The sequence below is a fragment of the Typha angustifolia genome, chromosome 8, assembly GCF_048772165.1.
Source record: "Typha angustifolia cultivar Huaian chromosome 8, ASM4877216v1, whole genome shotgun sequence".
Lineage (NCBI taxonomy): Eukaryota > Viridiplantae > Streptophyta > Magnoliopsida > Poales > Typhaceae > Typha > Typha angustifolia.
In genome coordinates, this window is record NC_133246.1 from 14,326,433 (window position 1) to 14,352,017 (window position 25,585).

At 38.8% G+C, this 25,585-nt stretch overlaps 5 protein-coding genes across 7 annotated transcripts; 2 read left to right on the plus strand and 3 right to left on the minus strand.

The window, feature by feature from the left end:
- Positions 1–1,791: 1,791 nt before the first annotated feature.
- On the minus strand, positions 1,792–3,251 carry LOC140765061 (crocetin glucosyltransferase, chloroplastic-like). The gene has a single exon (XM_073103977.1). The coding sequence runs from the start codon at positions 3,249–3,251 to the stop codon at positions 1,848–1,850; it is 1,404 nt and encodes a 467-aa protein (XP_072960078.1). The 3' UTR covers positions 1,792–1,847.
- A 1,527-nt stretch (positions 3,252–4,778) lies between these two features.
- Positions 4,779–10,169, plus strand: LOC140765256 (uncharacterized). Of its 2 annotated transcripts, XR_012105171.1 has the most exons (5): positions 4,779–6,197; positions 6,728–7,659; positions 9,068–9,154; positions 9,244–9,300; positions 9,784–9,868. XR_012105171.1 is itself a non-coding variant. In XM_073104237.1 (4 exons), the coding sequence occupies exons 1-4, from the start codon at positions 5,228–5,230 to the stop codon at positions 10,024–10,026; spliced, it is 2,202 nt and encodes a 733-aa protein (XP_072960338.1). In that variant the 5' UTR covers positions 4,780–5,227; the 3' UTR covers positions 10,027–10,169. The 2 variants fall into 2 exon arrangements, 1 of the variants encoding a protein (XP_072960338.1); XM_073104237.1 differs by lacking the exon at positions 9,068–9,154 and having other exon boundaries at positions 4,780–6,197; positions 9,784–10,169.
- Positions 10,170–10,484: 315 nt separating this feature from the next.
- Positions 10,485–13,808, minus strand: LOC140766068 (uncharacterized). 2 transcript variants are annotated; one of them, XM_073105475.1, is made up of 3 exons: positions 13,161–13,808; positions 11,237–11,510; positions 10,485–11,086 (listed from the first exon to the last, which is right to left on the minus strand). In XM_073105475.1, exons 1-3 carry the CDS (start codon positions 13,479–13,481, stop codon positions 10,722–10,724), a joined length of 960 nt encoding a protein of 319 aa, XP_072961576.1. In that variant the 5' UTR covers positions 13,482–13,808; the 3' UTR covers positions 10,485–10,721. The 2 variants fall into 2 exon arrangements, with proteins under 2 accessions (XP_072961576.1, XP_072961575.1); XM_073105474.1 differs by having other exon boundaries at positions 11,231–11,510; positions 13,161–13,802.
- A 607-nt stretch (positions 13,809–14,415) lies between these two features.
- LOC140765530 (acyl transferase 9-like) lies at positions 14,416–17,200 on the minus strand. Its single transcript, XM_073104668.1, has 2 exons — positions 16,625–17,200; positions 14,416–15,444 (listed from the first exon to the last, which is right to left on the minus strand). Exons 1-2 carry the CDS (start codon positions 17,039–17,041, stop codon positions 14,620–14,622), a joined length of 1,242 nt encoding a protein of 413 aa, XP_072960769.1. The 5' UTR covers positions 17,042–17,200; the 3' UTR covers positions 14,416–14,619.
- Positions 17,201–22,334: 5,134 nt separating this feature from the next.
- On the plus strand, positions 22,335–24,077 carry LOC140765199 (acyl transferase 7-like). Its single transcript, XM_073104156.1, has 2 exons — positions 22,335–22,861; positions 23,013–24,077. Exons 1-2 carry the CDS (start codon positions 22,442–22,444, stop codon positions 23,850–23,852), a joined length of 1,260 nt encoding a protein of 419 aa, XP_072960257.1. The 5' UTR covers positions 22,335–22,441; the 3' UTR covers positions 23,853–24,077.
- The last annotated feature ends 1,508 nt before the right edge of the window (positions 24,078–25,585 follow it).

The following is a 25,585-nucleotide window of genomic DNA, read 5'->3' on the forward strand; positions in this document are numbered from 1 at the left end:
AAAAATATCAAAATTACATTACCTAAAATAAGCAGAAATTAACCAAACATAATAAAAGCAATAAGTGTTTAATATTCTGGTAAGTCATCTCCGTAGCCATCGGTTCCGGTTCCGTAGCCATCAGTTCCGGTTCCGTAGCCATCGGTTCCGGTTCCGTAGTCACCGGTTCCAGTTCCGTAGCCATCATAATTTTGGGATAAACGAATATTACGCGATATCGTGATTGCTTGTGTGATACTACACAATATGACTATAGAGGATGAATGGGAATGATGATGAACGATTTCAACGATTCCTTACGCGACATAGGAAGATCCAAGATAGAGAGGCTCATTTCGAGCTTCGAAATGCATTAATTGAACACTTATGGAAGATGCACGGGAACGAAGGAATATAAATTTTAATATAATTTTTATTTGATGTATTTCATTTTTAATGTATTTCATGTTTGATGTATTTCATATCTAATGTATTTTAATTTTTAATATTTACATTGGGGATAATTTTGAGTAATTATATTTTAGGATACATAATTTATTAGACTCATTTTTATAAATAATAAAAAATTTAAATTTAAATTAACTCAAAAATAATTTAATATTAGACTCATTTTTATAAATAATAAAAAAATTAAAATTAAAATTAACTCAAAAGTAATTTAATATTAGACTCATTTTAAAGGTCTCGATGAGACCTTTCCAATGGTATTATTTTTGTTAAAAACTGATTAGTAAAACTAATTATATACTTAGCTTAATTAACTAAATTATTTAACAAAGGATACAAATAAAATTAAAATTATTGAATATAACACTTATTAGACAATTTTGGTATTTTTAAAAAGTTGATGTGATAAATGGAGTCCGGCTCCATTTTGACTCCAAATTTGGAGCCCCACTATTCATGGCTCCAAATTTGGAGTCCCATATAGAGCCCGGTTGGAGCTCCACCGGGCTCCAAATTTGGACCCGGTTGGAGATGCTCTAAGAGATCATTATTTAAGCTTAAGATATAAATGACTAAATTATGATCTTGTTTTAAGTTAAATATTAAAAATTATCAATAATTTTTAACTCGTATAAAAAATATATTACAATTTCGAAATAATATTTGATAGTTTTTAAACTATTTTAATAAAATTTTAAATTTGTTAAATTAAAATATTTTTGAAAGAATATAATGAGTTTGGTGGCAATTAAATTAAAAAGCTTTCAACTGTAATTATGTAAACAAAAATTAAACAATTTATTTATGGCGCTCTCTTTTTGATTAATTAAGTGTTGCAATCTCTTTTTGATCAAACGATATGATTTTTTTTTAAAAATAAAAAATAAAAAACCTATCTGCAACCATTAAGTAATAGTGGTCAGGAGCTGCCCTTTAAGCAATATCAAAAGTATTATGTGAAAGAAATAACCAGGGCATTATACAACTAATGTTGCTGGGTTTAATGAATTATTCGTCTACGTAAGCTTGTTCTCTTAAAAAAAATTGGTTGTTAAAATATTTATGTTGAATTTTAAATAACATCAACATCTAAATAACTCAGTGATTAATACCCAGTCTTACCTATATTTGTTATCTGACGCTCCATATTATTTGAATTAACTAGGCTAACATCACACTAGGCAAATTTTTTAATACTCCTGAGAAATGTCCTCGAAAAGGTGTTTGATTTATAATGATATTTTGTACGTAAAAATAATATGAATTTTATACTTGGTTGACGTTCTTTGATCAATCTGCGGTGGTTCTTTTTAAGAATATAGTGGACTATATATTTCCTCCATCAAATAGAGACTTTTATTATTAATAGAGAAATTAGACATATTACATCAGATCAATAGTTATGATTTAACAAGCATGTTCCCTTCGAGTTCTTTAAGAAAGGCCCTGAGATTTTGATCGGACGACCCTCCGTCTCCCGCGGCCTCTCGCACCTTCTCCTTCCACTCGTTTGCATTGTTTCTGATCTCCGACGCTCTCTCCCCGTCCCCCATGACCAACTCCAAGCACCTTCGCAACTCCTCCGCCTCCAAAATCCCTTCCTCATTGATCACCGCCCGAACTCCGGTCTTTGAGACGTCTTCCAACATCCTGGCATTCATACGCTGGTCCGCCCACTGGGGGAAGCCGACGAAGGGCACGCCGGCGACCAGGCCTTCCATCGTCGAGTTCCATCCACAGTGACTCACGAAGCATCCCACCGATCGGTGGCCCAACACCCTGACCTGGTTGCACCACTCCACGACCATGGCGTTATCTCCCGATTCCAACTCTATCGCTTCTAGTTCCCTGTTGTCCTTTCGCACCACTAGGAGGTACGGACGCCCGCACGTCCTAAGGCCACGTGTGATCTCCTCCATCTGCCGCCTCGGAATTTGCGCTAGGCTCCCGAATGATACGTACACCACCGTTCTCTCCGGCTGGGCGTCGAGCCAATTCATGTACTCCTTCTCGTCCGGCTCAAATAGGTCGCCCACGGACTTATTCTTAAGGGATGGCAGGAACGGCCCGACCATGACGAGGTCGACGGCGTCGATGGAGGGGATCACGTCTTTCTCGAGTGCACCGAAGGAGTTCACCAGTACCTTGGGCTTCCGCCACGTTGTCTCCTTCTCCATTGCGTCAAACGTGTCGCGTATGATGCCGAAGACGGAGCTGTACTCATCATCAACAGGCTGGGTAAAGAAGGACGGCAGCTCACTTACCAGGATCGGGGGCAATCCTGGTAATCTCACCACGGACGACAGGTTGTCGATGTGCTCGGTGATCAGACGAGCGTCGCCACGGACGTAGTGGTAGTAGATGGCAAATACAGTCACCGGCTGGATCCAGTAGGGTAGGTAAGGGACGGCGTGATTGTGCGCCACGTCGGCGACCCAAGGCAAAAGGAAGGGGACGATGATGCACGTGACGGGGCGGTTGCGGTCCCGGAGGGTGACCACGAGCTTGGAGAGATTACGTTCTCCGAAGTGCTTGAGGCGCGAGTAGAACTCGTTAAACGGGTGGTCGTTAACGGCGTCGTCCTGCCCGTCGGAGAAGGGTAGGTAGGATAGTTCGTCGTCGGACACCTCTTGGTCGGGCGGGGAGGCGTCGGGGAACATGCGGCGGTGAGCGGAGACGGTGGTGGAGAAGGTGACGACAGCGCCGAGGCGGGCCAGCTTCTTGGCCAGGCGAAGGGATGGGTTGAGGTGGCCTTGGGCTGGGTAGGCAACTACTAACAAGTGTTGCTTTGAATACTCCTCCATTGCGATGAGAATATGAACGATTAATTGCTGTAACACGAGCTACTAGCTATTTATAAACATCATAGTACGTTTGGTCTTTCAAAGTTATATCGTAATTGCAAACGTCGTTTGAATAGCTAATTGAAAGGGAGACATGAAGACCTTTGCTTCTTTCCTTGTCCTTTTCTCTATTTTTTCTCTCTCATAATCTCTGTCGGAACACAGTGTCAAATAACTTGTAGAAGTTGGATAAATACTATCAATTAAGTCGCTGGTTAATTTTGACACCTCAAGAAATGAACATGTGGAGCGACTTTTATTAGAATTCGTGCCATATTATTCCACGCGATGTTAAAATTCAATGCAGTATGATATGATAAGACGTCGTTAACAAAGAAGAGCCGTCATAAATTACTCCTCTTTTTAACTCTCCAAGCACTATCCATTGATACGAATAAGTATAGTTACTAAGACCAATTTAAATTATAAAAAACTAAATATTTTGAGCATGTCCAATTGGGCTTCTATATTTAGAGCTCCATAGTAGGACTCCAAATTTGGAGTCAATTTGATGGATTTGAAGGCTTGGAGCTCAAGTATAAATCACTACTTATTTATTTTAAATACAAACTTTGCCTCCATAGTATAGTATTAAATCACTATATTAGATTTTGTCTTTATTTTTTTATTTTTTAATCTAATTATTTAAACTGAGTGTCTATATTAGTTTCACAAATTAATCTATAAAAATTGTTTTTATTGGAAAGACTTGTTAGGACCTTTAAAATGAATATAATATTAATTTCATTTAGAGTTTATTTCAAAATTTTGATTTTTAAAAATCATATCATAAATATATTTTCTTGTTTATTTTATAAAATCAGTAAATGACCCAAATTTCTTTAGATAATGTACTGAAATTATATTCGAAATAAACACCAAATATTAATATACTATATATTAAATTTTATGTCAAAAGTATCCATAACCTAAATTTAATATATTATTGATTTAGGTATGTTAAGGTTTATCCGGTCTCTTTTTCTTTTCTTTTATTTTCTTTATTATTATTTTTGGGTGGAGCGGATCGGGCTTTTCTGGGCCAAGTCGGGCTTGGGCCTAGCACGACCCGATTCCGATCTAAGAATGTTCTAATAAAACACATATTATTAGCGATTATTCGTGTCTTAATTTCCGCTATGAGATTTCCTTTTATGGGCTTATTAAATAGTTAAACTTTTACTTGTGGGCCCCAATAGATGACTCACGAACCAATGACGAGAAATCCGCAGAAAAGCGCGATATGCGCGACCACTACCAAAGCACCCTTCTTAATAGTCATTAACAGACACAGCTAGGAAGCTAATTGTCTGCAGACCACGATGTAGTAAATTACTACAGCCAAAGTGCATGGCAGCTCCAGATTGCCATAAGAGTTTGCCAGGTGGCAGGAGTACTTGATTCGAGCAACCAGGTTTCCATTTCATGAGCCCCGCGTGGTGTGCACGTGCCGGAGATTTAGAAGAAAGACTTTGTAACAATCTTTTTAAGCCACCAAAATTACTCGACAGAGCTCTTAATCCTCAAGCCTCCAAGTCTCCAAATCCAAAACCCTTGAGCTTCCCAATCTCAAATTGGAAACGGGGAGACGGCGATCGTGAAGCAGGAGCGAGCTGTTCTGGATCCGTGGATCGATTCTCCGCTGGTGCTAGGGTTTGATCTCTCCGCTTGCTCCATTTGAAACGAAGCAAGTTAGTATCGGTTTGTTTTGGCCTCTACTTGATAGAGTAGTGGTGCATTTGGATCGCTAGAACCTCGCATTTGAGAAGTTTCCGCAGATTTAGGGCACCGGTCCTCAAGATTTTTTTCGCGATTATTAAGTGATTCCTGTTGCTAGGCAGCTTGAGAAGTAACACAATGCGATGTTTGATTTGATCTCTTAGTTAGGGGTTCCTTTTTTTTTTTTAGTACGATAAGATTGGAATGAAGAATTAAACATGGAGGAGAACGATCAACATGGAAGTGTACTGAGGCAGATCTCAGTTCGAACAAATGGAAGCTCAAAATCCACGTTGTCGGGAAGATCTGGCGGTAGGAGTTCTCCTTCCTTTCGGAGGTTGAATTCTAGTCGGACTCCGCGAAAGGAATCAAAAGGCATATTAGGGCGGTTTCAATGGGTTAGGAGCAACCGTGTGGTGTTCTGGTTAATTCTTATCGCCCTGTGGGCCTACATTGGCTTCCATGTGCAATCAAATTGGGCTCACAATGACAACACAGAGGCAAAGTTTGTGAGTTATACGGAGATTGCTAGTGCTAAGTTGCAGGAGGATATCAGAAGAGCTGCAGCATCGATGGTTACTAATACTACTACCACCTCTGGTGAGGAATCTGTGGTTGTGAAAGAGAAGAATGACACAGATCTCTTGGAGATGGGTGTTTCTTTAGTGAGCAAGGAGAGACCGGTTCCCTCCCGGAAGAAAGCACCTAAGAAGAGAATTAGAAGGCCGCGAAAGAGAGTAGTGATATCAAAGGAAAATGTTGAAAAAAGTGGAATTGGTCAAATGGAAGATGGGATGATACCGAGAAGGAATACTTCCTATGGGTTAATCATGGGGCCATTTGCTAACACAGAGGATGCGATCTTGGGATGGAGTCCTGATAAAAGAAAAGGGACCTGTGATAGGAACGGGGACTTTGCTAGAATTGTTTGGTCTCGATCATTTGTTTTGATCTTTCATGAGCTTTCAATGACGGGAGCACCACTTTCGATGTTGGAATTGGCAACAGAGATTTTGAGCTGTGGAGGGACTGTTTCTGCAGTAGTCCTTAGCAGGAAAGGTGGATTGATGGCTGAACTTGGAAAGAGAGGAATCAAAGTGCTTAATGATAGAGTAGATGCCAGCTTTAAGAGTGCCATGAAAGCTGATCTTGTTATAGCAGGATCAGCAGTGTGCTCTTCCTGGATTGGTGAGTACTTACATTTCAATTCATATACTGGCTTGTGGTTATCGCTTCCTTTTCTGTTCTACTGTTATTGGCAACTGGCAAGCTATTGTCATCTCAAAATTATGGCTGTTTATTTTGTTTGGCAAGTTTGTTAACATGGATATTTTGTACTCCTCTATGGGCTATTAAAAGTAATGGCGGCACACGAATTAGCATCATCTTCAACAGTATTTTTGTACTTTGATAAAGTTCACTTTTCCTTTGCCTTGACCTATGTTGCTATTTTGGCTGTCCTGTCAGCTGCTTAACTGTCATTGGGTGTTCATACCATACTATATTTTTCACAAAGTTTCTGCTCAGTAATTCATTTTTTTTATTAGTGAGCCAGAATTGCATGTTATTTTCTTTTAGCCTTTGTACAGGAAATATCATGTGAAATTAATAATTGGGGTTTATTTGTCCTATAAAATGATGTCAGTTTCACGCATAGACAAATTAGTCTCCAAGCTGACGAAGTGCTGACAAAATATATGCCGTTATTTTATTTGCAGAACCATACTTGTTGCATTTTCCAGCTGCATCAAATAAAATTGTTTGGTGGATCATGGAGAATCGACGGGAATATTTTGATAGATCAATGCATCTGCTTAACCATGTGAAGATACTGATTTTCTTGTCTGATTCACAGTCAAAACAGTGGTTATCATGGTGTGAAGAAGAGCATATTCGATTGAGCTCACCACCTATGGTAGTGCCACTTTCTGTGAATGATGAATTGGCATTTGTAGCAGGCATTCCATGTTCACTGAATACCCCGGTATTCAGTGTTGAGAAGATGCTGGAAAAGAGAAATCTGTTAAGAAATGCAGTTAGAAAAGAGATGGGTTTAAGTGATAATGATATGCTTCTTATGTCCTTAAGTAGCATAAATGCTGGAAAAGGCCAATATCTACTTCTTGAATCAGCTCTTTCAGTGCTGGAACATAATGTGTCTTTGAAGGACTTTAAACCTAACGATTCTTTTGAAGAGAAAGAGCTGCCTCAAGTTGCATCTGTAAACCAATCCGCCATTGCCAGCAAGCCCAATCCCCAGACTTTGTCTCATAAAATGGAATTGACTGATGAACCAGGAAAGAATGTCCTCCAAACTAACAATACTAGCGGTGCTTCTAGAAACAGGAGAAAAGGCTCAAGATTATCTTATGTTTTTTCTTTGCGCAATCAAACTTCTAAGGGCACAGCAAAGAGCGCTCACAGGAACTCAAGAAATTTGCTGGCTGAAAGAGAGGATAGGCAAGAGCAGAATCTTAAAGTTCTAATTGGTTCTCTTGGATCAAAGAGCAATAAGGTTCTTTATATCAAAGCAATTCTAGGATTGATCTCTCAACATCTAAACTTGTCAAAGATAGTTCTCTGGACCCCAACAACAACACATGTTGCCCCATTGTATGCTGCGGCAGATGTTTACATAATCAATGCACAGGTAAATATTCTTGCATGTTATTTCCGATCAGAACTCTTTTGAAATAATTATGCATTAGTTTAGTTCAATAAATCTTTGTTTGATGAAATTCACCATTTGCTATTCAGATACCAAGACCAGCATCCCTTTTAATGTTAAGGTAGAAATCCATGGAGCTTATCTTTTTTGAGTGATTCACTATTAAGACTAACAGCTTCTGATTATGATCAAGAAATCCTTTTGTTTAAATCCTTTGTACCAAGCATACTTGGTTACAGAGTAATCATTCATTTGTTCTTTTGCTGCTCTCAATTTTCTAACACTGATAATCCCATATGGCAAGATTGTTAAACATGGACACTCAATATTCTTGGACATCACATGGATGTAGGATATGAGATCATTATGACCTTTCTCTTTTTTGATTTAATATAATAGTTCAAATCGAGCAATTACCATTTCAAGACTTGGTAAGAATATCAAATCTAGCTACTATAAAGTCGCACCCTTCTTAGATACCAAATTTACCTTGAATTAAGACGGCAAAAACAACTGACAGGACTCCATGCTTAAACCACTCTCTTTGTAGTCATCACTATTGCTAGTTAAGGCTTGGTGCTTCATCTTTTATCCTTTTTTTATTTATTTGCTTTTATAGGATTTATAATACTTATTAGGGTAGTATCATCAATTTGAACTATGAGAAGAAAAAGAAACCATTATCTACTCATGCAGGTATAACTTTATAGCTTGCCACTTATCACATGTTCTTCACTACTTACCAATTTATGCAAGGCATATGATAAGAATTTTATAAGTAACAGAGGTAAAGCATATATCAGATTACCTTAGAAATAGTCAAAACTCATGCAACAGATTGTTTGAAGCTAAATTGTCAGATTCTGCAGCACTAATGGTAACATATTCAGAATCAACATAGAAAGAACGTTTTAGAGTTATTTATTTGGTAAGAAACAGCCAGCCTGCTAAATAAGCACAGCTTGATGACTGAGAAAGATCAACCTAGCGCCAAAGATTGGCAAGGAATGAGCCGCATATCCACTTTGGTTTATAGGTCTTAGAAAGCTATCGTATCTAAATTCCAGGATAGTCTCATTATAAATTTATCTTCTTAAAGCAAGTTTTGACTCAGGTTTTTGCAAAGTGGATCAATTGAATTGGCAGCTAGCTAATTATATAATGCAATTCTTCTTACATGATAAGTCATTAAAGCAGAGCATCATTCCCGTAGTTTATCTGCATATGTGTTCTATTGTAGATCATCATTCAACCTCAATAATATGAGATAGTTCATGATCCAGAAAGCCCAATTGGGGACCACATGAGTTAGAATGAAACAGAACTTCAAATGCTAGGCATATCCAAAATTCCGTATGTGAACACATTCCAACTCGACCTGTTTCTGTAGGGAACTCAGTGACAGATGAACAATAAGTAAAATCTTCAGTGCCCGTTGGTACTTTGGTCGTGACTGGGTTATGCTTCTTTTGGGCTAGTAAGATTTCCTAGTCATGTCCAAATACTTGAGTTCCTTTGTCAGTGAAAAGACAGGAAGGCTGACAAAAAAATTATTGGTTTTTGTAGGGTGTTGGAGAAACATTTGGAAGGGTGACAATTGAAGCTATGGCATTTGGCCTGCCGGTATGGAAGATCCTCTACTTCGTTTTAGCAGCAGTGCCCTACTTCTTGATTTTCTGTCTGATACTCCGTGACTATTAAATCTCTTTCTATTGCCACACATTTTAAGGGAGGAAAAAACAAATTTTCTTCTCCTTAATATGGCATTCGTCTTCTTTTTTTCTGAGAAAATATGGTGTTAACCAATGAGTGAATTTGCATAAACTTAGATGTATTTATAGGTTTTGTAGGTCAGACAGGCTATGTTGTTTATCTTTGAAATTGTAATTGATTTCTCCCCTTCAGTCAATAGATTAATTAAATAAATCAGATCTGTTTTAGTGAACAAATTTTAAAAAATAAGTATCTCATTCATGACACCTAGTCATTGATTCAAAATATACGGGCATGCAAACACTCACATACGAACTACACTACTCTGGACTGGTATAGGTGAAAGTAACATAGGGATAACTGGTTATGTTTCTAATCATTCTTCGGTCGCAGGTTATTGGAACAGATGCAGGAGGCACCAAGGAGATTGTCAAGAACAAGGTAACGGGCCTTCTCCATCCCGTTGGCCGTGAAGGGAAACAAACCCTTGCAGAGAATATACAGTTTTTGCTTAGTAACCCATCTGTGAGGAAGAAGATGGGAATGATAGGAAGGCAAAGGGTACAAGAGAAGTACTTGAAGAATAGCACATACAACAAATTTGCAGAGGTCCTTGCCAAATGCATGAAGATATAGAAGTAACTATCTCGTTACAACATCCCACATTCTTTTGTTTTCTGATTTTTTTTTTAGTAGCTCTCCAAGCCTTTGGCTATCAATTTACTGATTTTGTTTGACAGTGGATGGTCTAATTGATTCAAATTCTTGATTTCCATTTTCGAGATATTGTACAGGGTTATCATTTTTCGATGAGTGCCTAACCAAGAGTTACTTTTAAGCAACACCTATTTCAACATTCCAAAACAGGGGAACTTCTCGTTGATCGCGAGAATTAACCGATCAAAATTCTTTATTTAGCGGAAACAGTATTCAGCTCTTAACATATTAAGATCTTCCTCTCTTGATTGGCACCCTCGATGTTTTGACAGCAGTTATGGTTTCCGGAATTCCTCGGTTGCAAAGCTTTTGGTACCGTAGTCAGGATATATATATATATATATATATATAAGCAATGGCTTCCAAAACAGAAGAAATGGAATATCAAAATTAGCACATTAAGTTCAAGAAAACATCCAACTTTAACTGTTCAAAGCGACATGGGAAATGTCTCCATGAGATACAGATGAAGGAACATCACAAACAACCCCTGAGCGATATGTACAAAGACATAAAAACGCCCCGTTATTTTACAATTAACTAAAAATTAAATCTATTTAAGGCACCCAATGCTTAACTGAGGACTGGAGCTCATCATCCAAAAAGCGACGAACTCACCGCACAGGTTGTTGATTGTAGTGGCTCTTCTCTTTCTTCTTTGCAGCTGCAAGCCTTGCACTTCTCGCAGCAGCCTCCATTGCAGCATGTCTTGAAGCAGCATCAACCTCTCTACTTGATTTCTTCTTCTTTGATGATGCCACCTTCTTTATCCGCTCCTTCACATCCACTGTTGAAGTTTCTTCTTCAGCTTCACCAACCCTGGTTTCTTCAGCACTTTTGTTAGCTTCCATACCATCAGCCTGTCCCTGCTGTTCTTTAGAATCCTTTGAAGATTTGTCTTTCTTGGCCTTCTTCTTCTTTGTAGTCTTACTCTCCTTCTTGGCCGCGTCCTCGTTATGTTCCTCTTGTTTACTCTCATCTGCAAATATGAACATGTTGGAAAAGCCAAGTTACTGGCGTACATCACATTATCAAGGAAAAAAAATATAGTATCATGTAGTTTGCTCAAAAGATTTGGATTACAGTGGAATAGCACTGCAAGTGTACTAGTACAAATACGTACTTTTACCATTTGCTTTGCCTTGACTAGCATTGTTGCCATTGGCAGAAATTCCCAACTCAGCCAATGTAGCTTCAAGTTCTTCTAGTTCCTTTTTCTTCAGCTCCTTCTTGGAGAGCTGCCTTTCACCATCTTTAGCTTGTGTAGGAGCAGGGCGACGTTCTTTCTCTTCTGGTTCTGCTGCTGGAAGAGCAGCTGCAGGTTCTTGGTCGGGTTCCTCCTCAGCATCATTGTCATCATCACCTATATCAACATCAAGGCCATCCTCTTCACTTTCACTTTCCTGCAGAAAATTATATACAAAAGGATCTAAGAAAACTACTAGATCAGATGATATAAGTTGGTCAAGAGCAGAAGTGATAAAAAAACACAGAATTAGTGCTGGTAAATCCAATGCAATCCGTCATTCCTGAAAGAAGGAAAACAGCTTTAGGAGTTTGTCCTTTAATTAATTGCTCTTCCACTCTCCTCACATTCTATATCTGAACTCCAACCTATTTTCAAGTATAAGAATCCTTACATTAAAATAACCACAGTATTCATCTCTACATGATAAAGTCCAAAGAACAATTTGAGAACCAAATTTATCACATTATATGCCTAAAACTCATTTTGCCTATTTTGCGGCTTTTCAATTTGCAACTGTCCGTGTAAAAACTCCTCACAGGATAAATCTCATATATTGTGCTAGTACTAGACCTACTAGTATATCTCTATGTAATGTTTACGACCTCATTTTAGCCTCTGTAACATTGTAGGTTATTGTTTATCATTCACAGAATCATGTCTGATTACTTCTACCGCAGTATACACCAACGTCTAGAACATTATCCTGGTGAGTTGAGCAATTGGAATTTGAACATCTTTACTAAGTGGATATAGTCAAGTACTGACGATGCCAAGATCAATGCCATTAGGATCAATTTACTCATTCTGATATAAATTAGGAATTGTCTAAATTTGAAGTTCTGAACCAATAAACTAACTCCTTTCTGGACATAGATGACGGTTTTTTCCGCAAATTTCTTATCAAACTCTACCTTACTAATCCGAATTGATTTCAACATGGATCCAGAGAGGTTTCTTAAAGGGGTAATTTGATTTAATGTATTTCAACATGCCGCATCCACAGTGATTCCTACAATATGACAGTTTTGCTTTAGTGATTCTAGAGCTTATGCATATTTCATCAAACCTTTTACAATTATGTTAAACTCTTACTATATCGTATAAGAGATGTGTTACTACTTTTACCTTTTATATGAGAAATCTCAGATTCTATGAATTCTTAATTGCTGTAAAAGTACATCAACTAGCGCAGCTATAAGGGACTCACTGAAAACTACTTCCATGAGCCTAAAAAGGAACTCTCTCTGCATTAATTTGTTTTCTGTCATAGCGAACAGGTACGACAACCAAATGCAGATATAGAAAGGATACAGAATAAGCTGAACATGTGGATAAAGTTCTATGGCATTATCCATTCTCACTACTCATACCAAACCTCAAAACGGGCAGCACAAAATGACAGTGTGCTCCTGACAAAGGACAGCATGCTGCTTCCATAACTAACTTGACTGAATAAAAGATTTCTTAATGATGTCATCTGATACTTCTAAGACAAAGTTGCTGATACCCTAAACCTAAACAATTTAAGTTTCATAAATTAAACCACAAGTTACTCTAATTAAACCAAGTGTCATAGTGCAAACACCCAACATTATCGATCTTAAACCATTCAATTCTCGCCTTTGTACGAACTAACAGCACAAGTTAAACAAAGAAGAATATATCCAGAATTAGATGACAGTCACAAATAAGTTACCAATTAGAATAGTAAACAAGAAGAGTTAGTATAAAAGTACAGTTCTATCCAATGAATAGAATAATAAAGATTAAAAAAGGATTTCATGAACAAGAAAAGGAAGCCTACCTCCTCTAAAGTTCCTGCATTGCCCTTACTCCCCCCCGCCTCCGACGAGCCCCAAACCGGCAGCGGCGGTGCCGTCGTTGCATAGTAATCGTCGTCGTCGTCGTCATCTACATCAGCCCAAGATTTCGCATTCAACGGCGTCGGCGCCCAGAATACTTGCTGCTGCGCCGGCTCCTTATTCTGCTGCTTATCCGATCCTTTCCTCTTCGACGACACCTTATCCGACTTCTTCTTCTTCTTGAGGGTCCCGAGCGCCGCGAACACGTTCGTGCTGCTAAAATTTAGGGCTCCGTTGTCTCTCCTGCTTCCGTTTCCGGCCATCTACACCCCGATCTCCGATAAGAAACGGATAGTAAATCCAACTTAGGGTTTACACCGATCAAAGAACACACGGAAATTTCCCAACGATGAAGAACTCCGAAAGGAGATCAAATCCACTATACAAAATTCCCAAACGAGAGATAAAAAATTCTAGATAACAAAACCTAAATTATCCAATCAAGTAGCAATCCTTCGATAGCTTGATGAGAGAAAATAAGCGATATAAATATGAAGAGATCGCAGAAACAAATCCGTTGTTTCTTGGGAGAATTCGGAATACGAGTTGGTATCGAGTAGTTTATATCGACATCGGAGAGAAGAGAAGAGACAAGAGGCGTGTCGAAGTGGAATAACTTGTCCACGCGGTGCGAGCTCAAGTAACGTACACCACTCATTGTAATGTTACCCTTCTAATCTTCTATTAATGACCGTTAGATCTGCATCCGACGATGGAGATAGCATGATACAGTGAGACCTCGAGTCAGACAAACGTTTCGTTCTTCTTTTGCTCGTCGGAATAACAGTGTATAGGAATAACATTTGGATACCTCAGAAATCAGATCATATTTGAGTATATGAAAAGATTTTAATTATTATATTCTTTATATGTGGTATATTTTGAAATTAGCTTGATTAATATACACCTGTTTCTTGTGTATTATTGACGTATTTATTGTATTAAAGAATTAAGTCTAAAAAATATTGATAAGTAAAAGAAGAGATAGTGGATAAAGAGAGACAATTCTCACCTAAAGTGTGTCAAAAGAGCTCGCTGGAGCTGGTTTGGTAAATGAGCCAAGCTGAAATTAGTCTCTGCTCAGTTTAGTTTATATATATATATATATATATATATATATATATATATATATATATATAATCGAACTAAACTTTGTCTGAATGAATTTATTCGAGTGAGGATGCTACTTTTCTCGGATACAAGAAACATCAATATTATGCATTGCAATGTAGATAAACTCTATTGTTCTCTTTAGTGGAACAAGCTCAATAAAGATGTAGGAATACAAAGAAACAACATACAAAACGACATGTAACAGCTACACAGCCCTAAAAATTATCACTCAGTGTGCAAAATACATCTGTAATCCATTCACTTATTCATCCAATTACAACAAACTTGTCACGCCAAGTTCTTCATTTGACGAACAAAATCCTTGGAGTGATCCTTAGTGACGCAGCTTGCTAGCATTCGAAGCCCCTCTAACGGCGCCGGAGCTTTCAAAATCACGACAGAGGCGATAAAATCGTTATTCACCAGAGGCCCAGCAACCATTGGAGGCCCCCATCCATAGTCTACCTCAGCAAAGCCCAACTTGCTCCAATCAGACACATAAATAGACTCATAATTGAATGTCATTCCAAATGGGTCCTCAGTAAGCTCTCCATTAGCGAACTTGAAGAACTCTGCAGGCATCTTCTCCTTGGCTTCTCTGATCAAATCAACCACCTCCATCAATGTGGAGCTAAGGATCTTACCACTGGGCACAGACATTTTAATGGGGAAAATGGAATTGCCATAGTAACCCTTGTTAAGCTTAAGCAAATGTCTAACGCTGGCAAAGAAGCAGAGCTTGACATCAACCTCAGGATCCAAATTTAGAGCCTGAGTTCGGCATTGCCAGAGTTTCGCAACAATGACATCAAATCCAGAGCATCTCTTTCCACTGCGCTCCATGTATTGGGCCTTCAACTGGTTGAGGTAATCCATGGTGTAGTCCAGTACAATGTAGTCTAAGGCCAGCACAGGTAGCTCTGGAAGTGGCCCTGGCTTAAGCTTTGGGTTTGGGAAAGCTTCCCGGCCCCATACCGGCTTGACTGTCGGCTCTGGGAGGCCTCGAGCCATCTCTCCGACAGCAGTGATGAATTGGGCCGCTCCCAGGCCGTCGGCAGAGGCATGGTTGAAACGTAGGCCGAGAACAAATCCACCACATGTGAACACTGTGACCTGATTTTGCGAAACAAAACATTGTGTTAGGAAATTAGGCATACATTTCTTGAACATCAGATTCTGGCATATACCAAATAGTTGCACAAGGACAATGAATAAATGATTGTGAAATAGCTGCATTCACATAGTTAAGCTGAGAAAATTATAAAAATTGTCATTCATATAAACACTCGCAATCATATCTGGGATTAAGAACTTCTATTTAACCCAATATGTGAGTTTAAATCATTATAATGTGGTGGAGCTTCCTTTCTTGGGAGGATTTGAACTTTATTCCAACAAATCAATTGTAGGTATAATTCAGGGTAAGGTAGTTATTACTATCCACATCATATCTATAGATTTTTCCTGCACAAAATGAATGAATTATTAACGACATTGTATTCTCCTGAAATGTCTGACATGATTCCAGCTAGACAAGTGAGTGAGATTAAAGTTATGACAACTCACAAGTCCTTAAAAAGCTAAGACAAATTGCCAACTGCATGTAGTTATCCAGCTATTTGGGAGAGAGACAGCTGAACAACTCCCTCCTAGTCATTGGATATCTCATCAAGATCCAACTAATTGGTAGCATTAGTCCAAATAATTGTACCGACACTTCACTCTTAAATAATTTTATATTTATTCACTTTTTTCAAGAAGTTAAGCCAAATGGTTAGGAACACAGAGGGAACTGGATCAAAAATTTACATTAGAAATCAGCTATCACTCCTTTCTTCTGTGCCTCTTAAATTGGTTTTATCTTGTCGATCCTAAACAATTAACTTTTTTAACCACAGCCTAAAGCTCTCCTAGTCCTAGATTACTTTGTGCTCACGTAAGGAAAAAAATTTGAATGCTTCTAATCCTCCAAAGAAGATCTCTCAACCCAAGTATAAAGTCACAGTGCTACAATTACTACCCATTTGGAGTAAATTACTTTTTTACCCCTATAGCGCTCTTAAGATAATTATTTGATCGCTACCTCTACTTGCAAGCCAAGCAAAGTGGTCAACTTTTTCCTTTCTGAACAGAATACTAATATTTCAAATAATTAAATCTAAGTCAACTTAATAGATGTTTACTTTTCCATCTCACTAAAAAAAGCCCCCATCGATAGCACCAACGACTAATTCAACCAATTTTCGCACAAAAGAAGCAAATCAAGTGAACAAAGAAAAAAAGAATCCATTACCTGCATCATCATAATGGTATTAGCCGGCTCAACTTCCCAATCCTCCTTCTTGGGATAAGGCACGAGCTCCTCCTTGGGCAGCATCAATGGCCGCTCCAAATAATTAACCTCTTCCAAGCTGCAATTAGCCGTCGCCTCCGCGAAGTAGACCCCATCGGCCGTGCAATCGACGACCGGCTCGCCCGGGACGGGCTCGATGATCCGGCCGGCCAAGGGGTAGTACAATACAAGCGCCTTCGCCAGGGCTTCCCGTATCACCTTGGCCGGCTCGTCCGCCTGCTTAAAGATGTGCATCGACTCGACCAGGCCACGGTGGGTCGGGTACCGGTCGATCCAGGCCAGGGGGAGGGTTCCGGTCGGGGTCGGCTCGGCCGGTCGGACCGGGCCCTCGGAGATCCTCGTCACCGTGAACCCCATCGTGGTGGTCGCAGGTTTGGGGGGGTAGTAATTGAGCTTTCAGGAGGAGGAGCCGAGGAGGAGGAGGAGGATGGGAAAGCTTGGGTTTGATCTAGTATTTATTGTGAAGAGGGAGAGAGTAGGAGGAGTTGTTGTTGGCACGATGACCAGGTCATTATGATCTAAGTGGGTTTGGGTTGCGTTTATTAGAGAGGGTTAATGGCAGGTTTAGCGTTAATTTTTTGGGGGGATGGGATTCCCTGCAACCTCGCCTCGAGTCTTGTATTTACTTGTATTACCTCTATTCAAATACGAAAAGTTGTACCCTGCACCCTTTTTTTGCTGCACATGGGCTCTGACCAGATGTGATCAAGAAGCTGCCAGGCGACCCGACTGCATTAAATTCCTGCAATCGAGGCTGCAGAGTATTGCTCTGGCCCCCGCCCCACCACTAACTGTACCTTTTATTTGCAATTATTAAATTCAAACCTTGTTAATGAGGAATGAGTCGGTCTACGGTTGTGTGCCAAATTATTTTTTATAATAATAAGCTGAGTGGAGGAGAGCCTATATAAGAATTGGAAATGATTTGAGTACAACACTTGGTACCCAGAGGTTTAATTTGATAAGGACTAGACAAAGTTTTTAAGCAGTACTACTTGAGACAAAAGGAATCCCAATTAATTCCACACATATTTATATAAGCTCAATTATAATTTAACCTCGGGGTACTTGGCCCAAAAAAATATCTTACATCCATCCCTCTGTTTATCTTACATTCATCTCTTTATTTCAAATGTAAGCATTTAACTCTATGTAGTACAGGCAAAATTATTTTATCTAGCTTAAGTGGTTAGTAGAGCGGAGAGTCTTCTTGCTCCTTTTCAATTCATTTTCCCTTCTCCTCTCTCCTTTATAAAATTTCTCAATATTTATATCTGTCATGGCTCTCTTTATGCTTATCGTCCTTTCTCTTTCATTATCGGTCTCATCTTTCTCTTTTTGTTTGTCATCTTTCTTTTTCTCTCCATCGAGTTTTTCTTCATTGCTCATCTACTATCGTTTGCTATTTGGCATGCCTTCTTCCTCCTTATTACTGCACATCTATGTCCAGCTTGCTCTTCTTTTCTATCTTTGCTTTATTCCCTCACTTCGCTTGCCTCTATCCGTTGCTGCCCATTGTTGTTATCCACTGCTACTTGTTATTCGACTTGCCTTCTTCCTCCTCTATCACCACTCTGCTCTTTCACTCCTCCCGCATCAACCTTGTCATCCTTTTTACTATAACATTGCAGCTTGAAAGTTGCACCTAGCTCCTTCTGCTCTGACAGGGTTGTTGTCGAAGGTAGATTTTTGGTGATCATGGGGCTATTTTTTTTTTGTTGTCTAATCTTTTTAGGTTTAAAAGTGTTTTAGTAGCTATACAACTTTATTCGATCGAGATAATGAAGCTAAAGTTAAAAGGGGAGTGATGCATGTGTGCATGGTGTTGTCTCTTTTAAATCTTGTAGTCCTTTAAGCTTAATGCTTTTTTTTTTCTTATATTACTCGTATAGGGCTTAATGCTTATTTATTTTTTATACCCTAGGTTAACTTTGACGATACTAGCAAAGAATATTCCGTTATAATATACAAAATAATTTATAGATACCTAAATTACTCTTGTCTTCTTTATCCTCTCTTTCTCTTCCCAAAAATATGAAGAAGGAAGAGGAGGGGCAAGACGAGAAAAGACGGTGTAGGTGGCAACAATCGGAGGAGGTGGTTGGGAAAGATAAAGGAACATGTAGAGGTAGAGAGAAGCGAAGAGGATAGTGAGGGTATTTTAGTAATTTGATCAATAACAGTTAGTTAAAATAATGTCGTGATGTTAAATAAAAATTATAGAAAAAAAATGAAGGGGGTTATAAAATCTTTAAAGACGGGTCACAAAAATTCCTTTTATTACCATATATATATATATATATATGATAATAAACATCAATAATTACAGTTGAGAGTGGTGCTTTTTAGGTACCCGTAGCAGAATAAGAATACAGGACATTGGAAGTCTAAGGTTGAGTTGAATTGGAGTTTGGTTTGGAGGAATTTGAGTGGTGTGCATGAAGGAGGTTGGTACAAGGATAGGAAGGCATAACTACTAATAATAATAATAATAAACAACAACAACAAATAAGAAACAAGAATGATCGGAAGGCATGTGGATTTGAACATGAAATGTGGGGAGTTATTGGCGAACAGTTAGGCATGTGAGTGAACATGGGAAGAGGGCAGGAGAACGATTAGAATTAGAATTAGAATTAGATTATACCAATCCCTCCATATGCAAACCTGCCTAATTCCTATGATCAATTCCATTTCTATTCCTTATCCTTCTTCACCAGCAGTTTGAGGTAACTCATTGAGTTTTAGGATGCTGACTTGGAATCCAACTTGTTAAGAATAGAAAACTAATATGTACACTCTTTCTTTCTTTAAAAAAATATATTCATGAACACCTTTGGATCCTAGTCAGCAACTGCATCTAATCTGAGATATCATCTTACCTTTTTTTTTTCTTTTTTAATGAAGCATTATTTGTATTATATTATTTGAGTTTTTATTAACTTCATTCATTCATTAATTTATCTTAACCGAGCGTAGCTAGAATATAGTTTGAGCTTCCACTCAAACTATAATTTCAGTGGATTCAGTGTGAGCCGATTTAAGCAGGTCGGTTTAAACATGTTGTTAGATATGCTGATATATTGATTGCGTGTATCTGATGATTTAATTTCACCTAAAATTAAAATTTAAATATGTGCGATATCTTCATATATACATATCAATCACTCGTATTCAATGATTTTGATCTTGTTTGAAAAAGTAAATACAAAATTTAATAGAACGACTCAGACCTATTCACCGACTTATTGAAAGAGAAAATTTTCGAGCCTTAATGTCAATAAACCTAGTCTTATTCAATCAGAATTAAAATATCTAAGTAGACTAATTGGGTTGATCTCCGACTCTATACCGTAGCATCTTCTTCTCACAAACCTTTGTTCGTTAACGGTGGCCTAAATTAATCTTTATACCTAATAAACCTCACGAGAATCTCATAAGCTGATCACACACCACAATGTTAGATTTGGTGGTCAAGTGATTAGGAATTGCTACCCTTTTTAATTCTCTCACTCTCTCTCTCTCTCTCTCTCGTGCTAATTGAACAAGACTAATAAAGATTAATCCAAGCCAACATATCCATGCACGCATGCCCACCTCTCTCTTACCCTCCATTCTCACGATGAGAAGAAAAGTCTAAAATGGTTTGGTTGCAGTCACTAGTCTTAATATTTCCTAGTCAATAATTAAGCAAGCGTTGGTTTCCTCGTGGAAAACAAACCAACCTTGAATCGTTCAACACTTCTTAACGAGTGATTGACGTGCCTGTCAAAGTTTCAGTTTTGGAGCGTTTATAACGCATGCCAGTGTGCCAGACAGTAGCCTAACCCACTAAGTTTACGGTGCTTGCCATTGAATGATTTGTATACATGACGATAGGATGACAGGAGATCGGTCGTGCATCGTGGTGTTCATGAAAGTGAAGCATTTGGAGTAATTATCTCGTAATGTTTAACTCCTCCATTAGCAACTTACAGGAGTTCGTGATTGACGTGTACTATGTCACTGCTCTATTAGCTCTTTGTGAAAGTGAAACCCTCCTAAATGACTTCTTCTTTCTTACATGATCGTAGAATTCCAGTAAGAGTACAATTTTTTTTTTCTTTTGAGAGAGAAAGTGTATAGAATTATGGTTTACTTAGCTTAGCGGTCTATTATAACTTAATACAAGGAAATACGAAGCTATTACACAATCAAAACCGAATGAGCGAAGAAAATGTGAAATTTCATCGGACCAGAGAAAGCAATTTCTTTCTCGTCTTTCTTCAATGGTGTGAAGGGGAGCGGTGAGGTGGGCCCCTGACTTTAGGCTTTTCGACCAGGCGGAGGAAAGAAAAAATAAAGCATCAGCTGTTGAAACACAATATTAAGTACAAAAAATAATACAAATATATGAGGCTTAAGATTATTTTTTTTAAAGAAAAACTAATTTAAAAAAATATTAGACTTCTTTTAACATGAAAAGTAACATCAAATAGGTAGTTGTATATCAATCAGAAATAAATAATGCAGCTAAAAATTTAGAAATTAACCAAAGGGGGAGAAAAGAAGTGAGTTCTGACCAAATACCACTTTAAATGATGGAAACTTGACTAACCAATGACCAACTGGTTCATCTGTCCTTTGCTTGCCCAAATATCATTTACGTGTTTGACGTTGAAGAGCTAATTGAGATCAACCTAATTATATTTCCAATCAAACCCACCTTTAGAGATAAAGAAAGGCACAAAAGAATTTAAAGAAGTAGAGCCTCAAATGTTATATTGATAGCGATGTAAATTTATGAACGGTATCAAGTAGATGAAACGATCCATCAAAGTGAAAACGATTGAACAAAGGATGGATCTAAAGTTGCCCTAATCTTTCTGCAGATGAGTACACTGCTATTTAGCACACGAGAGACATTAGAAAGGAATTATATAGATATATTTGTAACATTGCTGCTGCTCTGCCAACATGTGCCTCAATTATAGAGCCAGTTTAATAGCTATTCCAATGTATAAGGACTGCGGCATGTTCGTATAATAATTGCTTATAAGTATATTAATTGCACATGAACATAAATTAAAGAGTAATATGCTACATAAATAATAGCCTATAAAAGATATAAGAACAAATGCAAGCATTGGGGAAGAATCTACTCCCTTGAGTATATATCAGATTTCAAATTAACAAACCAAGTGAATGAGTTTTTAAGTGTACTGCTTTCTGTGGACACTGCAGAGAGATGGGCCCTGTCTTGCATGCACTCACAAGGTGACAAAATTAAGTTGTACAGTTGGTGGAAGCTTGTTTCTTATTATCTTTGTCATAGTTTGACACTATTTGGATTGCAATGCAGACTCAGAACCTAACCATCAAGTGAGTGGTCATAAGTTTGTAAGTTAATTAGAGATTAGATATATAAATCAACTCTCTTAGAAGATGAGTTATAAATAGGTCAAGCCGTAAGTTGTAAAGGCGCAGACATGTGTAATATATTTTACTTTCTTTTGGTGCAGTGCTGGGCACGAAGAGGTTTTTAAGAGTAGCCAAATTTAAATTTAGTTAGGTGTAAAACCAAAAGAAGTCCTTTTTTTCTTGTTCAAAATAACAACCAGGAAATCCACACCTAGATTTAACTACTTCCAAGGTAGTTGAAATAGGAGGATAGATTCCAACAAACGTTATAAAAGAACACATCAAGCATTCCTCCTCCTCTATCTTGTAGAAAGTAATACACACACCCTTCAATAATTCCCCCCCCTTCCCGTAGCCATGAGCGTCAAAGTCACAAGGCTCTCTCAGGCGGTGGTCGTCCCGTCGGAGCCGACGCCGGCCGGCAAACTCTCGCTGTCGTGGCTCGACCGGTATCCGACGCAGCGAGCCCTCATCGAGTCTCTCCATGTATTCAGGGAAGGCCATGAGCCGTCAGAGACCATTAAAAGAGCTCTGGCTAAGGCCTTGGTGTACTACTATCCGATTGCTGGGAGACTTTCGCAATCTGAGAGCGGAGAGCTGCAGGTCAACTGCACTGGGGAAGGGGTGTGGTTTATAGAGGCTTCGGCTAGTTGTAGCTTGGAAGATGTGGATTACTTGGAGTACCCTTTGATGGTGTCCAAGGATGAGCTCTTGCCTCATCCTAATAAGCCCACTTTGGAGGCATCTGACGAGGATGCAATGATCTTGCTTGTCCAGGTACACAAATATTTCGTCTCTCTCTCTCTCTCTCTCTCTCTCTCTCTCTCTCTCTCTCTCTCTCTCTCTCTCTCTCTACAATATCTGAGATGGCAATTAATTATCCCTTATCATAGTAGATCTAGCCTAAAATTCTCCTTGTGATTCAAAGGTAACGGAATTCAGTTGCGGTGGATTTGTGGTCGGGTTCCGATTCAGCCACGCGGTCGCGGACGGTCCCGGGGCGGCGCAGTTCATGAATGCCGTCGGAGAAATAGCGAGAGGCCGCACGCAGCCCACTGTGGAGCCGGCCTGGTTCCGGGACGCAATCCCCGACCCACCTAAAGCGCCAACTGGGCCACTGCCACGGCAGTCTGATGTCCAACTGGAGTACTTAGCGATGGACATCTCCACTGACTATATCAATCACTTCAAGAACCAATTCCATGAGCAGACCGGTCAAAGGTGCTCGGCCTTCGACGTTCTGATAGCGAAGGCATGGAAGAGCCGAACTCTGGCAATAAACTTCGACCCGAAGACGAGCATCCACCTGTCCTTCGCCATGAACGCTCGCCCGTTGCTACACCAGAAGCTTCCCGAAAAGGGCGGGTACTACGGGAATTGCTACTACATCATGAGAGTATCGACCACCAGTGAGAAGATCACCCGTTCTTCGATCGTGGAGATTGTGAAGATGATCAAAGAAGGCAAGAAGAGGCTGCCCTCGGAGTTCTCCAGGTGGGCTAACGGTGAGCTCAGGGAGGACCCGTACCAGGTCACGTCCGACTACAACACGCTGCTGGTCTCGGATTGGACCAGGCTGGGATTTGCTGAGGTGGACTACGGGTGGGGGCCTCCAGTCCACGTGGTGCCGCTCACGAACCTCGACTACATCGCGACGTGCATACTCGTCAAGCCCTCGGCCCACAAGCCTGGTGCCCGCTTGATCACGCAGTGCGTTACAAAGGGGGACTTGGCCGCGTTCCATGAGGGGATGATGGACTTGGATTAGACTTCGCTTAATGCGGGAATTAGTGGGATAATTATTTGGAATAAACAAAGGAAGTGTTTGATTTGATTGTTGTATTATTTTAGGAGATTAGTAGTTATTTATCTTAATTATGTTCCACTTTATTATTTCTTTTTATATATTTTGGTGGGCGTAACCGAATGGGATGCGTGGAAAGCCACAATGTGTAACAACAACAATAAAAAAAGTATCACCTTGTTCTATGTCCCTCCATGAGACCACGATTCTTTGAAGTTATGTCTTTTGATTAGTCTTGCATGAAGCGTGATATAGAAATAGGATGGCTTACTTGACATGTAAAATTGCAATACATGAAAAAGTGCTAAGTATTAGTAGGGATAAACATAAAATACATAAAAATATGGTGATTACTGATGATATAATATAATTTTTGAGATAGTCAACATTAGTTCAAAATAAATAACTAGCATTATTGGTTTTCTTTATCGAGAACAATAATATAATTTTATTTACTATCTCATTCGTAGTCTTGTATTAATCAAACAGTATACTAAATTTGAAATATGATATTGATAATTTTAAGAGATATATTATTCTTTTGAAATAAGTTACATATCTGTTATTTCTATTCAGAGCACAATTTCGATGCAGAGTCTATTTGGGCATAGAATATCGATTGTCTTCCAACACTGCTAATCATAATCGAAAAGAAAAGTATATATTAAATTGTAGAATTTAATAAATGAGTGTAAATAGAAATATTATATGCATATAATCAATCTATTGTCGTGTATCCAATGACGGGTGCCCTAAATGACCCCATATCTCCCAATCGTGCGCATGTTTTTATTTATTTGATAAAGGTTTGCAGACTTGAAATATTAATTTCGAGCACAAAATATAATCTAACTCGGGTTAGTCCAAACTATAATTTTTCAGACTTGAAAAGCTAAACTAGTAAACTTGTGAGCTGCACCGTTATTTAGACGACTCATGAAATAGACCTTAATCCTAGGGTAATAAGAAATCTACCGTTTACATTTAAGCACCATTACAGTTATATACCAGGTCTTAACCACAGAAAGAGAATCATTAAACATCCAGTAGTCCTCTTGCTTGCTTTTAGGAGCCCTTCCACCATCTTCAAACCTTCAAAGGGAGTGAGGATTACCCCGGTTAAAATATTAGGACAATGGTCTATGTATGCCCTCTCGAATTCTTTAGCACATTTATAAGTACACTAAAAAATTAAAGACCAAAGCATTCCCCTTCCTCCTTGAATGAATTCTTTTGCGGTCCAAATTCTCTAACTATACTTTTTTATTAATGAAATACAATATACATATTGAAGATCTAATTAGGGATCTAATTGAGCCGAACATGATCGAACTTGGCTTTAGACATGATCATTAGGACCGACCCACTTAAACTTGGCCTGAACCCGCCAGATACCCGAGTACAATTTAGGCCCGGCTTGATTTGAGCTCGAGATGGTAGTGGGTGGCATAGGCTAAGCCTTTGGCCGGCCTAGTCCGAAAGCCTGATCTACTACTCTCATCTATGACCCAATCCATAATGTATGCATATTCTTATAATTTTTTTAGTCTCATATTGAATATTAGTAAATTATATATATTGTACAATATTTTTTTATATTTAAAACATTATACCTAACCCAAGCTCAATATCTAATGAGCTAGTGGGTGGTAACGAGCTAGGATATTTTAGCCCGACCTGAACCTGGCTGGGCTTGC

Coding starts and splice junctions, on each gene's coding strand:
- LOC140766068 (XM_073105474.1), bottom strand. CDS start 13,481: ATGGCCGGAAACGGAAGCAGGAGAGACAACGGAGCCCTAAATTTTAGC. Junction 11,511..13,160: donor ATGCAGGAACTTTAGAGGAG/GTAGGCTTCCTT, acceptor AATTTTCTGCAG/GAAAGTGAAAGTGAAGAGGA. Junction 11,087..11,230: donor AGGCAAAGCAAATGGTAAAA/GTACGTATTTGT, acceptor TCATATTTGCAG/ATGAGAGTAAACAAGAGGAA.
- LOC140765530 (XM_073104668.1), bottom strand. CDS start 17,041: ATGGGGTTCACGGTGACGAGGATCTCCGAGGGCCCGGTCCGACCGGCC. Junction 15,445..16,624: donor ATACCATTATGATGATGCAG/GTAATGGATTCT, acceptor TCGCAAAATCAG/GTCACAGTGTTCACATGTGG.
- LOC140765061 (XM_073103977.1), bottom strand. CDS start 3,251: ATGGAGGAGTATTCAAAGCAACACTTGTTAGTAGTTGCCTACCCAGCC.
- LOC140765256 (XM_073104237.1), top strand. CDS start 5,228: ATGGAGGAGAACGATCAACATGGAAGTGTACTGAGGCAGATCTCAGTT. Junction 6,198..6,727: donor AGTGTGCTCTTCCTGGATTG/GTGAGTACTTAC, acceptor TTTTATTTGCAG/AACCATACTTGTTGCATTTT. Junction 7,660..9,243: donor TTTACATAATCAATGCACAG/GTAAATATTCTT, acceptor TGGTTTTTGTAG/GGTGTTGGAGAAACATTTGG.
- LOC140765199 (XM_073104156.1), top strand. CDS start 22,442: ATGAGCGTCAAAGTCACAAGGCTCTCTCAGGCGGTGGTCGTCCCGTCG. Junction 22,862..23,012: donor CAATGATCTTGCTTGTCCAG/GTACACAAATAT, acceptor TGTGATTCAAAG/GTAACGGAATTCAGTTGCGG.